The sequence below is a fragment of the Malaclemys terrapin genome, chromosome 3 (genome assembly GCF_027887155.1).
Source record: "Malaclemys terrapin pileata isolate rMalTer1 chromosome 3, rMalTer1.hap1, whole genome shotgun sequence".
Taxonomy (NCBI): domain Eukaryota; kingdom Metazoa; phylum Chordata; order Testudines; family Emydidae; genus Malaclemys; species Malaclemys terrapin.
Genome location: NC_071507.1, coordinates 45,241,607 through 45,254,994, shown reverse-complemented (window position 1 = coordinate 45,254,994; position 13,388 = coordinate 45,241,607). Strand labels below are relative to the sequence as shown.

Below are 13,388 nucleotides of genomic sequence, written 5' to 3'. Positions count from 1 at the left end.
TCCTCTCCGCTGTTCTTGACTGTAAGCACGAGAAGATTAGACTAATCCTGTGTAACCACTTCCAGGAACTGCTACAGTACCTCTCTTTGATAGCGCTTTCTCACCATAACTGGAATGATGTTGACTACTACCAATGTTTATAATCCTACCCCAAGCAGCAGAGTCAGGGAAGGAAGAAGAGTAGAAAATTCTATGAAGTCCACTAAGGCCGTTGGTGTGCCAACCTAAGAAACATTGGAGGGGCTTAAATACTGCAGTGAAGGGTGCAAGTTTAAAACCTTAAGCTAGACAGGAAGAAAAACAAGTGAATTTCCTTCAGGGGGAAAAAAAAAGTTTATTGCATACTATGAATACAAAGGATAGACAATCTTTTACAAAAAAGAGCTTAGTGAGTCATGAGTCTCACATCCGAAAAGGCATATAGGAAACTATTTACACAAAGGCAGTGAAAGATGTAAAAAAGTTATTGCAGTCATCTAATGCTGAATAGTTCTTTTTATAAAGAGAAGAGAAACAGTGCAAAAATACTGTCAAAAGTAATCAGTTTTATACACAAGATAAAACTGATAAGCATAAGCTTATGTACTGATATGAATAATATACATTAAAATATAAAATAGCATGCATAGTTTTTTTTAAAAGACTTTCAATAGTATAAAATGAGTATGCCATTCATCTTGAATTAAAAGGGGTTGGGGTGTGGAAATTGACCTCAATTGTCTACAAAATGTATACATACTATGAGGCTGAGAAATTGTTAAATCATTGTCTTGGACTTAACTGTAATGTACAGAGTTACAGAACAAATACAAAAGCAAGCATTGAAATACTGAAGTAAAATAGAACGTCCAGTGATGTAAAACTAATTTAACATGTTATGTAACATATGTCCCACACAATTATACATGTGTAAACTTTTTTTCCTTTGAAAAATATCAACAGTAAGATACTTTACTAGTGGGGAAAATGTCTTCTGTAAGGCGCAACCTCAACAGGCCAATTATCCCATTAACAAAATGCTTCTAGTTTTGTTGATTTGTTTTAAAAAATAGCAGCAAGAGAATGGATCTTTGCAAGCAAAACTGCAGTTATTAAATTCTAATCAATTCCTCTCCATTTCACTCAGGCACCAGTCCTCCTGAACTGCTTAGGACTCTTACCTGTATAAGGAGTGCTGACCTGAGGCTCTAGATAGGTGAATATTGACATTAAAATAAATTGCAAATTTTAAAGAATTTATTTGTTTTTAGAAATGTTAGTTTTATTTCCACTATTTCGAAATGGTGCTGGGATTGTTCGATTAGGGCTGCTGGTATATTGCTAAATTTCCATTTGCTGCCAAGGTGCACAGTCCTGCATTTCTTGTGCCTGTAAAGCGCACGAGAGTTGATATGCATCAGATGCAGAAAGGCTGTCCTTTGTATACAATGAAATACTGATCAACTGGCAAATGCATGGATAGGCTGGGGAATTTCATAGTGGTTTCAGGTAGAGCATGTTATGGTTTTATTTGCTGGAAGAATTGGATGAATATAAATATATTTTTGACACACACATTGTCTGTCTGGTAAATAACAGTTGACATTAAAACAAAAGTTAAACAAAACTTCCTAAAAGAATTTACCCTAAAGCCTCTGGTTTCTAAGTCCAGAATGTTTTTAATTCTATAAATACAGAATGATACTTAGAGCTGGGACAACAGATAAATAAGCCACAGCTAATGGGGCAGAAGTGTCCTTCAGTGAATTTGGTTTGACTGTCTGGACTGCATTAGTAATGTGAGCAGGTGAAATTAGTGAAAGAATAACCAGTCTGCTATCCTCTCAATCCAAAACAAATCAAACAACATCTGACCACTGTTAACATACCACCTACAATACAAAGTTACATCAGATTTAGTATGAAAGCCTCAAGACTATATTCCACTAACTCTGAAACCCCATTCAGTGCTTAGGGACCTTGCCAGTGCCCAAGGGGATGCAACTCAATTTCCAGCCCACTAGAGAGCATTGTATCAGACTGTGAAGCTGGGTATTCCTGCATGCAGAGTCTCGCCCTGCCCTGCCCTACTTGTGCCTGGTCACATGCCCATCTACCATTTATATGCATGGCAAAATGGCCCCAAATTCTGCAGCCGGTACCTTCAAATCATCAGAGGAAACCCTCACGATTAGGGTTTCTGCAGAGACAGCAGCCAGCTGCTGGCATGGCGTGTTGTGGCAGGTCAGTTGAGGCAGCCAGGGACAGAGCAGATGAACCTCAGGCACTGGGCAGAGCTCCATCCCTTCTGCACCGCAAAGTGTGGTGGAATGCAAACTTCAGAACTCCGTAAGTTTTGATCAAACTATTTATAAGTGAATTCTAAATTTAGCAAAGCCATTTTCCCCATCCCTGACCTATATATAGTTAAGAGCATGAACTCTACCCATGAGCTGGGGACTTGGGTACTATGGAATTTGGGGTCAATGTTAACTATTAGCAGTTCAACGTGTTCAATATTAAACCACAAAAGTTATGGCTGTTAAACAGTAACATTTTATCTAGAAAAAAAATGAATGCAGGCTTATTGATCTACTTAAAATTCCCTTTTATGAAGTAGATGAGGAGCATAAGACATCCACAGGGATATAACATGGGTGAGTGTGTCAGATAGAAACTGGCAAGAGTTGGAAGAAGTCTATTTGGAGTTAGTTTTCAGAACTGCTTCAAGTAGCTGTGCAGTTCAATTGGTGCTTTAAAAGTGGTTTCTTGTGAACTACCCATTGCCCATGCTTTGATGTGAATACAGCATGAAAACCACAAATATAACTAGAGTTTTCATTCTCCTTTTCCTTTTAAAAGACCCAGATGCTAAAACTGTAGGAGAGAAATGAAAAGATACTGTTCCTTTAAGTCCCATGCTTTCATTTCTACTGTAACAAATGAAATTGGATAGAAAATGCTTATTCCTGTCCTTCCCTTAAGATGAAGAAAATATGTTCCAAAGAACCTGGGTGTGATAAAGCTGCAGTCCTTCAGCATCGGAATATTCCGTTTTTCCTCTACAATATGGAGTAGATTCACCTCTCTCAACTGTAAAACCCTGGCATAATGAAGTTACCGTTACAAATGGGACTAGAGAGGCAGCTCTGGAGACATACACCATTTCAGTTCATCTAAGATACTAGCTGATCTAGTCAAGATAAAATCTAGCAGGAAAAATACACTGAAGTCAGACAAAAGGAAAGTCTAAAATGACCAAGCTTTCAATAAAAGGGAAAGAGTGAGTCACCTTAAACTCCAGCTACCATTTTAGTAGCCGACTGAAAGTGGTTGTTATGTGACCATCTATCTGGCTCATTAATAGGCACCTATTGCTAATGTTGAAAGGCTTTTGGTGCCATTTTGTAATTATTATTTTTTTTTTTTTTAAAGAAACCTGTAATGTGCCTTTGCACTACAAAAAGCCACGTAACGACAATGGTGCTGAATTTTCTTCCTTTTTAACACAGCTATTTATGCTCTCTCATAACTTTTTTTCCTGTGCTTACAGAAGATCCAAAGAAGCAGTAGTCATATACATTTCCGCCAAGATACCTGACTAAGACGACCTAGGAACAATTATTTTCCCTTCTGATTTTCTACCTTTCAAATCCAAATGGAGCAATGGAACTTGACAGCGCTGAGTTCAAACTTAATTCATCATTAGGAAATTATTCAAAAAGCTATAACGAGATAACTAATTTAATACACTTTGCTTCAAGGTTTATTCCTTGGCCTGATTCCCAGATATAAAGCATCTCTGTGCAATTACCATGCAGATGCCACTGAAAAGACTTTAAATGGTTGCTGCTAATTTAACAAGAGAGATATTGGCACTGGCAGAAGGCATTAGAGGAAAACTAAAGATGACTGAAAATCAGCTGATTCTTAAACATAATATCAAGATAGTTTAACTAGGTCTATTTTTTTTTTCCTAACCATCCTTTGGTGGCTTGAAACTGAAACCTGTCTTTTCTTTTCTCACCATTATGCCTTCACCCTAGTATGTTACTGTAAATGCCAAGCTACCAGCATAAGCAACATCTGTAAGGCACTCACAGCCAGAGCCTCAAAGGTATTTATTTAGGTGCCTAATGGGAGTTAAGTATCTAAAATACCTTTGAGGATCTGGTCTGAGTGTCCTCAACTCCCAACTGAAGTTGAGGGCACTCAGAATCTTGTAGGAGTGAGCCTTTAACCATTTGTTTAAAACAATTATGTGGCCTTTGCAAACAGCTTTAATCAGAACAAACAAGAGCTTACATTTGGCTGCTGAAGTCCGGAAGACAAGTTCTGAAAATGCAGCAGCTGGGGGTGACCATACTGAGTGCAATGTTTCACCCTAATCCTGGCTCTCCTATAAAGTTGATACACTGCAGGCTCTGCTTGCTGGACTACAGGGGGTGTTTCCAGATTAGGGGTTAGGCAGCATGGCTCTAAACCCACCTACAGTCATTATGTACCCGTCCAGTTTAGATTGTTTCTAGAGTAAGATAGGTGGAAGCTATATAATGGGCCATGGCTAGGCAGGATAAAGCAAATAAAACACAGATGACAGCAGGTAAATGTGTCCTTTTGGGAGGAGGGGGGGAGATTTGGCCCTGATTTATACATTGTATAAGCTCAGTCAGGTAATAGCAACGGCCTGAGCAGACTTTTTAAAGTTAAGCTTCCTTTTTTCTGCTCAAAACTAACAGAAAATTGCCCCATCTAAAGTACTGCCAAGTGACTATACCAGACTCAAAATGCTCTTCCATCCATTTCTTTCACAAGTGTTGTAATAGCGTGTCACTAGCATACATTTAAAGCAAACCCTTGACTGAAACCACATTTATGCATGGATTCTTTTAATGTTTTCTGGTATTTCAAGCAAAGCCTGCGTGGGCCTTGCAGGGTGATGTACACAAGTGGACTCCTGCCCCTGGCTTCTGGGGGTTGCCGTGGGGGTGCATCATGAAGACTGCACTACAAGATCAGGGCTGTCAGTCATATGGGGCTAAAATTGAGAGCTGATGAAAGCAAATGCAGTTCCACTGAGCTCAGTACATTACACTGGATTTTAATTTGACCCATTGTACCAAGTTTTCTAAGATATGGGGGCTTTGGTTTTTTACGAGTCAGCACCACCCAGCTATACTGTTAATTACATTTTTTTTTTTTAAAGTACAGCAGCTATCACTTTTGGACAAAGTGATCCACAGTGAACATGTGGCTTCAGTGAAATAAATTAATGATCTAGAGGAGGGAACTTGCACAAAGGATGTGGAACAGTCAGCCAGTCTCAAGGGAAGGCAGAGGGAAAAGAGAGGAAAGTGATGGTCTGGTGGTTAAGGTTCTGGCCTGGGATTTAGAGCCACGAATGGAACCCATGTCTCCTGCCACAGACTTCATGTGTGACCTTGGGTAAGTCACTTAAAGTAGCTGTACCTCACCTCCCCACTTGTATAATGGGGATAACAACACTTCCTTTCTCTCCCCATCTGTCTGTCTTGTCTATTCAGATTGTAAACATTTCGGGGCAGGGATTTTCTCTCCTTATGTGATGTAGCAGACTGGGGCTTTCAGTGGCTACTGGAATATAAATAAAAGGAGAGAAAGGATACAAAGAGACCTGGGATAAAAATGGTAACCTGAGTGGGCAAATGGCCTCTGCAATTTAATGCAGGGGGCCGGGTGGGGGGAATGAAAGCTAAGAAATAAAGCTTGCCAGTGCCAGAAGGGCTGGGGTGTGATATGGTCAAACTGCGAGACATGGACTGGGAAAGAATCTGAGGGCAGGAGCAGTCTGTAAGCGAAAAACTTCAGTTCACTATTTTGGCAGCAGCCAGGATAGTAAACAGAACACAGGGATATCGGTCAGAGAGCACAGATCACGGGCACTGCACGAAGGGCTAGAAAGTAAACCATCTAAGTGACTGAGAACGATTTGTGCAGAAAACAAAACTCTGCGATTGGAGATGAGATGTCTCAACCTTAATGACATTCCTTGCCTGAATAAGGTGAGTGGGATTTGGCCTTGTGACAACAATGAAAGGGTTAGTCATTTGTGAGAACATAATGTCTGACTTCTATTTTCTGGGCTGCAATTGGCTGACATTTTTCTATTGCTCAATCCAAAGCCCACTAAGGTTGATGGAAAGACTCCCACTGACTACAATGTGGTTGGGTTCAGGGCCCTAGCCAGAGTATTACAGCTCTTTATCTAGGAAGGGATCAAAGGCTGGTGGATATTAACAAAAGTGTAATATGGCTTCTTGTCAAGTACTAAGCTGCAATGGTAATTCTTGCCAAATTTTGAACATCTGAGGTCTCTGTACACCTGATTATAGTGGCGTTGGAACAATTTTTATAGTGGGGGTGCGGAGAACCATTGAACAAAACTGTAAACCCTGTATATGATGGAAACCACTTCAAGCCAAGGGGTAATGCCACATACCCAGCTTTCCTGCCTGAAATACCCTACTGCTTACTTTGTAATATTCCATCCATTCATTCATTTATGGATGCATGTTTTGGGTTCTCTGCATTGTATCTTCTCTGTATTTATCATCAGATTTGGCCCATTACAGAGTCTTAACTGGCTTTTAGCAGGTCTTGTTTTCATTGTGAAAGCCACAAAATTGGCTCTAAAATGTTCTTACTGGAAAAAAGCCATTCCCTGAAGACCTGTTCATTTCATAAACCATATAACAGAATACAGGTCAACAGAACTCCCCTGGAGAGGATCACCTTCCCTATGGATACTTGGCAACGCAGATCAGTTATGTCAATTCAAACCTCACCACAAGTTTTACAAGTTCAAGAAATTCAGAAGTTATTCCATGAAAAATAAATTACCTTGTACAAAATAATTTGTGGTACTCTCTACGGAAGAACAAGGACTCCTTACTTTTGAGGCAACTTGAGCACGTGCAATATTTGCACACCATGATAAAAGACACGTTTGTCAAAGGAATGTGTCTGTCTTGCCAATAAGGTTCAGTCCAATCCACAATACTGCGTCTGGGATCTCTAAGGAGATTAAATGAGTCTAGAGTTTTGTAGGAACTGGATGAGCACACGATAGACAAATTTGTACTGAGCGATGGTCTGAATCATGAACATTCTCTGCTCCCGTAGGTGTCTCAGCATCACCGGAACATCCACTTTCTGGAAAGTGAAGGTGACAAAGATGTGAGGCTGTGTGTTAATCAAACCCAACATCACCAGAACCCTCCTTTGACTAAGTGTAAGGAAAGAACAAAGATAACTCATTTATAGTTTTGGCCTTACCTTCCACATTATAGCAAGGAATATACATATATATTATACACACTATGAAAGGAAACCAAGGTTCCAATCCTGCTTCCACTGAAGTCAGTGGTAATTTTAACATTAACTTCAATAGCTTTAACACTGAACACTTGGTGTCTTCCAGCTATGTATTACTGTTACCTCATATGGTACCACTGATTGAGTGTGTAGTGAAAGGTTATTCAGGAAACTGAGCAATCTCTTAAAATCCTACCTGGTGGCTTCTTGTTAAATATAGCCACACTCAGCTTGTCCAAAATTAACTAATTGTGTCATGTTACCTGACAAGTCATATGCTGGGAAAATGGAGAATTTCAATAATCAAAATTTTATTTCTTGGGTCAACTCCCCTCTGCCATCCACTGTGCATGCAGGCATGGAAGCCATTTGCACTGTGATTCATGGTCAATTTTACTTATAGAAGAAGGACATTAAGGTTCTACAAATCACGGGAAGCAACCAAGAGTCCAAACAACATTGGGTCCCTGGCCGGAACAGAAGGATTGGCAAATATATCATGACCGTATGATGCAGTTATTGCTCCCTCTTTTCAGGCCACTCAGTTCCTTGCCAAAAAAGAGGAAAGTCACTGGCAATGTCCACAAGACCCAGAAACCCGACACTTGACAGAGAAGCTCTGACCTTCTTTAATTATCAAAGCCAAGACATGAACCAGATTATGTGAAACACAGAGAGGCTTGCAAGATGAAGCATTAGAATTCACTGGAAAATATATGAAGTATTAGCATTTTATTGCCTGCATTGAGAGAGCAAAAGAAGAAAAAACATAGGTAACTTGTTAGAACAGGTATGTGAGGAGTAGTTCAAAAATCATTGAGCTATTGCGCTCAAAACTACCAAGGCCCAAACTGAGGTACCAAAGTACTATTCATGCAGGAAACTTAAAGCACTGAGAAATTCATTCATTTGGTGTAAATAATTCTTTCCATAACCTTAGGTTCATTATTTCTGATGTAAACTATTTTCATTAACAAGGGGGGGAGCATCAAAATTGGGTGGAATGTGGATGATTTAGGGAATAAAACTAGCAAGAACCCTCAAGAAGATAACAGCCAAGAGGTTTGCATTCAACCTCCACATTACTATGGACCCTGTTCCAGGTTCCTGGAACAACAGCTGTGTGTTGTTTCTTACATGCCGAAAGAGGAAAACCCATGACTCTCTACAGCAATGCTATACTATACTTTTCATTCCAGAAGCACAAGTTGGAACAAACTAAAAATCTTTTGGCTGAAGTCAGCAGCATTATGAGAATGAGGTCAGGGCAAAGGGACAGGGATATAATTGGTTCAGCCTTTAGCCACCAGAGGCTCTCTGTGTTAGGAAACTAGTGTGGTTTCCATGCATTATGAGAATTGTTTCTAGAAAGTGTTTCACTTTCTCATATACATTTCTGTGTATTTACGTAAAATGATGGAGGCCCCTAGTTTTAATTAAATAAGCCCAAACTGACATGATCACCAATGTTCCCTCTAAATGTTGTGTGTGTGTGTTTGTTTTGTACTGAGCAGGTTACAAACTCCACTGGACACTATATTTTTGTCCTTAGGCAAGCTTACACTTGGAGTGAGGGATGTGTATGGGAGGTTTGTGCGGGTGTGTGGAAGGGGGCTGTGCGTATGGTGAGAGGCGTGCAAAGTGGGTGTTGTGTGCGTGCATGGGTGCACATATGAGTACACTGCAGAGCCCAATCAGGCCCCTCACTTAAGCTCCTGCACAAGGGGCACCCCAGAGCTGCCACTGCTTCCTCCCAGCCAGTGTGTCCCTGAGATCAGAGGCGCTTCCACTCCCACAGCAGCACGCCTGCACAAGTTCTGTCATGGGTGGGGTGGGGCGAGCAGAACAGGTTCTTAAAGGACTACACCACATCCCTGCTGGAGCCACCACAGAGAAGATGAGAGCGGCGGTGCCTGACCTGCACCATATATACAAGACTGCTGCACGGCTGTGCAGTTCACAGGCAACACCGGTGATCACAGCTTTTAAAGTAGAGCCATATTTATGCCATTCCACAAATGAGCTGTTACAGGAGACGGGATGTCAGTTTTGGTTAGATGTATTCCTGGAGGTTTCATCACATGACAATCCTGGAGGGTTGGCAACCCTAACCAGAGAGTAGTTATAGATGGCACATAAATACCAAGAAGGGTAGAAATTGTGATGAGGATTTTCATTTTATTTTCAAATCTGTGTAGATGAGAGCATAAGCTCCTGTTTTGGGTTTACACTGCTAAACCACAGAATGCCTCAGCATGGAATGTGATGGTTAGAAAAGCAATTGGGTCATGTTGAGCCAAGCCATGTCAGAACTTGCCTGAACGACGACAAGACCAAAAAAAAAAAAAAAAAGAAAAAGAAAAAAAAGGGTGGGGGGGGGGACAGCAAACCAGTTTGGGCCTGCACAACCTAAGTTTCAGTCTCAGCATTTGACAGTTTGTTGATTTCTATTGGGCCAATAACATCTGCTGATCAGTCACTTTCTGTGTCATCACCACATGGGTCAGGCTTTGATTAATCTCAGAGCTATTTTGTGTGTGTGTGTGTAACACTAAGCACACATCTAACGTCTATATTTATAGTCAGCCTTACAAGGATGTACAACAGGCCAGCCCCGACCTATCTCAGGAGAGCTTAATTAACCACTTTATTCCAGGAATGGGGGAATCTTTGCATTCAAAACCCACCACAGTGCATCTGTCAACAAGAGATTAATAATGCTTTGTAAAGGTGATATTTAGTAAGATACAGAATTAAAACAATTACTAGCTTTGCCTTCCACACTACAAACATCTTTCTCACGTAAGGGGCATTGCGGCAAGGATCACTGGTTCACGTTAGAGTGCCAGGTTAGTGCTAGATTCAGGTATACTCGGATCTGACTATGCTGATTGCTATCGTACAGGTGTGGGCAAACTACGGCCCGCAGGCTGGATCCGGCACAAGGGATTAAAGTTTTCCAGCAGTTCACTCGATGAAGGAAGCCCCTTCATTTCAATAGCTGTTTTCCTGAGGTTGGCATTGTACACCAACATCATATTTTTCTTCAGGACGTAGTGTTTTTGCTGCACTGTTCCCCAATGACAAAGAATACAGCAGAACAACAAGTAGTTACATACTGTAACTTCTATGTTGTTGATAGTCTAACAGAGTGCCAGCCTGTGTAATAGGTCTCATAATACTGGCTGTGACCCATCAACCTTTTTTTCCTGTTATTTTTGAGTCACAGCTGAGCTTTGTTCCAGTCTAGAAGCCAAAGAGAGAGAGAGAGAGAGAGAGAGAGAGAGAGAGAGAGAGGAAACTGAAGATAGAAGCTAGAGAACTAAATCAATAGTCCAAACCAGTTTGGAAGCCAGCATGCTTTTCCAGTGGCTCTCAATCTGCTCTTTTACACAGTTCTGTCTCCAGATTGATTAATTAAGACAGGTACAGACCATCTTAATTTAGATTGTAAACTCTTTGGGGCAAGTGTCCTATCTCAGCAGTGCTTTATTAAAATAATAAAAATAAAAACAATACCTACAAAATTGTCAAGGTACATATGGCAGCTAGTGTCAAATCTCTGCTCACTGTGTCTGGGTACAGTAATGCAATGAGATGGATGATATTTTATGACTAGTTTGCCCCAACACAAATGTAGTAAATTACTCAATGGACCAGCTAAGGGAAAAGAATTATTAAGGGGGAAGTTTACTTACTTCATTATGTTCCAAGCAGCCAATCATCAGTTCTGTTAGGATAACCACCCCTGTCCTCCCTACACCTGCACTGCAGTGAACCACGATTGGCGGGTTGCAATTGTTGCTAGCATCCAACACGCTGTTGGTATGGCGACGTACCGACTGTATCTCCTCCAAATAGGCTGTAAGATAAAATGCAAATTATGCTGTAAAATCCTATATGGCTTCACATAAAAGTTGAAAAATTTATGAGAAAGTCAGTTTTCTTTTTAAGTGACAATAATTTACAGTTCCTACAAGACACTAATTATTTGGCCACTGTGTACTGAACAGCACTGAATCCAGCGAGTACCAGCTGGGTGTCAATTATTACTTGGGAGTTTGGTCTCTTAAATTAAATAGTTCTTTTTAAAAAATTAAATTCTGTTTTCCCCTCTGCAAATCCCTAGCTCCCCAAAGCAGATGATTCTAGACATTACTTACAGCAATTCCTGCTATTAACAGGCTGGGATCAAAAACAACAGCTAAGTCCCCTTGAAACTACCGCCTGCCAGAGCCAGTAGCGGATGGGAAGTGAGCATCCATCTGCCCTTTTCTTTCCTTCCCTTGTAGAATGAGTGAGAATGTCAACCATGTCTCTACTTTTTTGTTTGTTTTTCAGCAGGTATTAGGACTTTTTTTTGGACACAGTTCTCTGTGGCTTTCCTGTAATCACGACTGTAAAGTGTAAGGATCTCTGAGAGTCCTCTCGTCTAGCTCTAATGCTCTCCAAAATAGTGGCTTTTTGCTTATCAAAGTATAAACATTTCAGATATCCTAGTGCTCAGCTGGTTGGGTAAACACAATGCAAACCAGGACACTCAGGTTCTGATCTGGGTATGGGCCTCTCCCAAGGTTATTCCATCAGGAATTGTTTGAACCGCAGAAATTAAGTCTCTGGGCCTAATTCACCATTATACTGCACCCTGTGCAGTCCTTCCCACCTGTGCAAGCAAAATCAGAAAGGTGGCATTTTACACCTGTTTTGCACAAGTGGAAGTGATTTCATTAGGTGTACAGCAGTGGAGAATCATGACCTGCATGTCCAGCTGTATCTATGAACAGCTAGGTTTCAATTTTTACAGCTTCCCAATTGCTGCGTTTGAATGTTGGAAGACTGTCCTTTTAAAAATAAATAAATAAATAAATAAAAAGCTTGGAAATACAATGAGAAACAGGAATAGCCCAACTTAAAGTGGTGGGTGAAAACTCCATTACTAACCCATAATACCCTGAGTCACTTCCTTGGCAAAGCTGAAAATTCTATTTGCATATTCCTCCCTCCAGTTGTAAAGTTAAATAAAACGGGTATGCATTCCTTAGGGTCATTATGGTAGCATTACTATTACTGGCATATTAAGTGTTTATTAGTCATAAAGTAGTAAGGAACAGTACTGAATTAATAGAAGTCAATACAATGGTTGAGAATTTTGCCTCTCACCCAAACCTCCCACACTTTAACAGTCCGATAATTAAAACACCTCCTGGGCAGGTAGGGAGTTAAGATTACTGAAGACAGCCCCTAGCATGGGAGGAAAGGGGAAATATGTGGGAGAGGGTGCAGACAGAGTGCCTGCCTTGAGGGAAAGAATGGGGGGCCCTGCAATGAGAAGGGCACACAAACCCTAGGATGGGGGTGAAGTGGAAATGCAGGGGCAAGGAGCACACAAAGCCACTGGCAGCGGGGAGAAGAGGGGAAGTTACAGAGAGCCCCTGAAATACAGGGGGATAGGAGGATGGCACACAGGGAGCTTTTGGGCTGGAAAGGAGGGACGCCAGGAGCCCCTGGCATGTGCAATGAGTTTGGCTGACAGAAGCTACAAAGTGTGCAATGCTCCTTTGGGTCTTAAACATGTTCAGTGACCATAAACGTGTGCATTAATTAAGGGATCTTACACAAAAAGCCTTGGACTTCTTCTGGACAACCATGATCAGGCCAGTCAGTATACTGCAAGTGCCACACTGTCCTCTCCTGCCCAGACAAAAGATGCTTGACCTTCAGCCCCGTAGTAGCATAGCATCCAGAATCCGTGCGGAACTTAGTTGTCACCTTAAACTTCCCATAAGTGGCTGAGCTGTGCTTAGAGCCCAGTTTAGGCCAGTAGCGATGACTCTTGCTTCTTCCTCCTTCCTGAACCGCAAAAAGCAAAATTAAAATGATTCTTCTTGTAGTGTCATGATTATAATTCTCACAAACAGAACCACTTGTGCAGCTAAACTGGGTACTCCTTTTTATCTTCTCTCGTAAGAGAAGAACAAGGGGCTTCCCAAGAAACTGAATGGCATTAAATGAATGGAACCTCAATGCCAGAAAAAATATTTAGTCCAAGGGTTGAG

General features: G+C 41.0%; 1 protein-coding gene across 3 annotated transcripts in view; it reads right to left on the bottom strand.

Annotated features, from left to right (window-relative positions):
• The window catches only part of PTPN14 (protein tyrosine phosphatase non-receptor type 14), a 183,120-nt gene that overhangs the window by 1,342 nt on the left and 168,390 nt on the right, over positions 1-13,388 (bottom strand). For 2 of the 3 annotated variants that reach the window (XM_054024345.1, XM_054024346.1), the window contains exons 17-19: positions 12,948-13,182; positions 11,031-11,194; positions 2,733-7,170 (exon numbers count right to left, since the gene is read on the bottom strand). In XM_054024345.1, the coding sequence (XP_053880320.1) occupies positions 7,042-7,170; positions 11,031-11,194; positions 12,948-13,182 (528 nt within the window). In that variant the 3' untranslated portion in view covers positions 2,733-7,041. Of the gene's footprint in view, positions 1-2,732; positions 7,171-11,030; positions 11,195-12,947; positions 13,183-13,388 lie in introns of those variants that run through there. The other variant, XR_008444559.1, reaches the window with a different exon arrangement.